The 1,588-nt window shown below is 57.8% G+C and overlaps 1 protein-coding gene across 1 annotated transcript in view; it reads right to left on the minus strand.

The window, feature by feature from the left end:
- Positions 1-962, minus strand: part of LOC104385509 (isthmin-2-like) — a 4,207-nt gene extending 3,245 nt beyond the window's left edge. The window contains exons 1-2 of the mRNA XM_009993976.1: positions 653-962; positions 3-130 (exon numbers count right to left, since the gene is read on the minus strand). Coding sequence (XP_009992278.1) covers positions 3-130; positions 653-962 — 438 coding nt within the window. The remainder of the gene's footprint in view (positions 1-2; positions 131-652) is intronic.
- Between the last annotated feature and the right edge of the window lie 626 nt (positions 963-1,588).

A 1,588-nucleotide genomic window follows, 5' to 3' on the forward strand; every position in this document is an offset into this window, starting at 1 on the left:
GCCTGCCCGCTCCGCCTCAGCCCCCGCGCCTTGCCCGACGGCGGCAGCTCCTCATCCCCTGCCGAACGGGGGTCGGAGGAGGCAGAGACCTGGAGAGGGAAGAGGCAGTGAAGACATCTCCCAAGGATGGCTGTGCAGGAAGGAAAATGCTGCCCAGCAAAATCCTGCACCAAATGGCTTCTCCACACCATCTTACAGCAGCATCAGGGCAGCAATTAACATGTTAATTATTCAAGTGAATAACCAGTGCCCTGTGCTGTGCCAAAGCTCGGCCGTGCTGCACCCGAACAACCTGCAGGTCTGCTCAGGCTGGTGCTCCCTGTCCCCACAACCACTCTCTCCACACCCCTCTGCTGTACCATTGCTCATCTCGCCTGGCCTTCTACTTCTTGCTCTCCCTTTTTGGCCATCGCTTGGTCCCTGGAGATGAGGAACAGCAAGTCATAGAGTTACTTTTAATAAATGTATATATTAGAAGTTTATAACAAGGGCTTTAAGACAAAGGGAAAAACCTCATCTAAATAAATTGTTCTTTAGTGTCAGTATTAGGGCAGATGACTTCAAGAAACACGCGTTTAACTGAGATTTCAGATGCTGCCCAAAGGCTGCCACGAGGAGGTAAATCAGCAGCTGGTAGACACACCACTGTTACCTCCTCGGGAAAGAGAAGATGGCCAGCCGGAGCAGACAACAAAACTTAACTTGCCAATGGCTCTAGCCACCATTCTGTGGCACCTGAAGCTTCGTAGGCCACCCTGCCCAGGAGGCTCGGGGGGAGCCTGGCAGGGCCTGGCACGGTGCGGAGGCAGCTGTGCCTGCCGGGCTCGCGCCGGGTTCCCACGTTCCTCGTCCCCACGCTCGGCGCGCGCCGGCACAGAAAAGAGCGAGTCAAAGGGCCGGCAAGCTCCAGTGCGCCTGAGAAACCGGAGATGGGAACAACTGGCAAAGCCCCTCCGTGGCATGGGCTGTCCCTGGGAAGGTCTTTGGGGCCCCACAGTATGAGGCTGGGAGCGGAGGTGCCTGAACCCCCAGCATCTCTGCCAGCGGCTGCCTATTTCTGGCTGCCCAGCTGAAACCCCCTTTTGTTCCCAAGCTCTCGTCCTTCGCTCCAGCCCAGCCAAGAGCCACGGGATTAACTAAGAGAGCGGCGTGCCCCCTCCCCACGGGGGGATGCGGAGAGGCATTTCTACCTGCAATTAGAGCCAGATGGTTTGGGGAAGGACTCTCCTCCCTTTCATCCCGATCACTGGAGCACTTCAAAGGCAGCTGGAGCCTGGCCAGGCTCTCATGAGCACACACAGCCTGTCCCCAGCCCTGTGCCCACACATCAAAGCCCGTGACCCCCCCCAATCCTCAGGGGAGGGAAAAGAGCAGCAGGGACACTGCTGGTCCCTTGGCTGCTGCCCAGAGCAGCTGGAGGTGGGGAAGGGCTGGTGACAGACTTCACCAGATGGGCCTGAAGGAGAGACGGCTGTGGGGAGGATGGAGCCTGTGCTGCCTGGCAAGAGCATTTGCTGGGCTGGGAAAGCTCATGTGGCACTGCTGGCAGCAAATATTCACACAGACAGACCCCTCTACCTGCACTTTT

Source organism: Chaetura pelagica, unplaced genomic scaffold (genome assembly GCF_000747805.2).
Source record: "Chaetura pelagica isolate M959 unplaced genomic scaffold, ChaPel_1.0 scaffold11, whole genome shotgun sequence".
NCBI lineage: Eukaryota > Metazoa > Chordata > Aves > Apodiformes > Apodidae > Chaetura > Chaetura pelagica.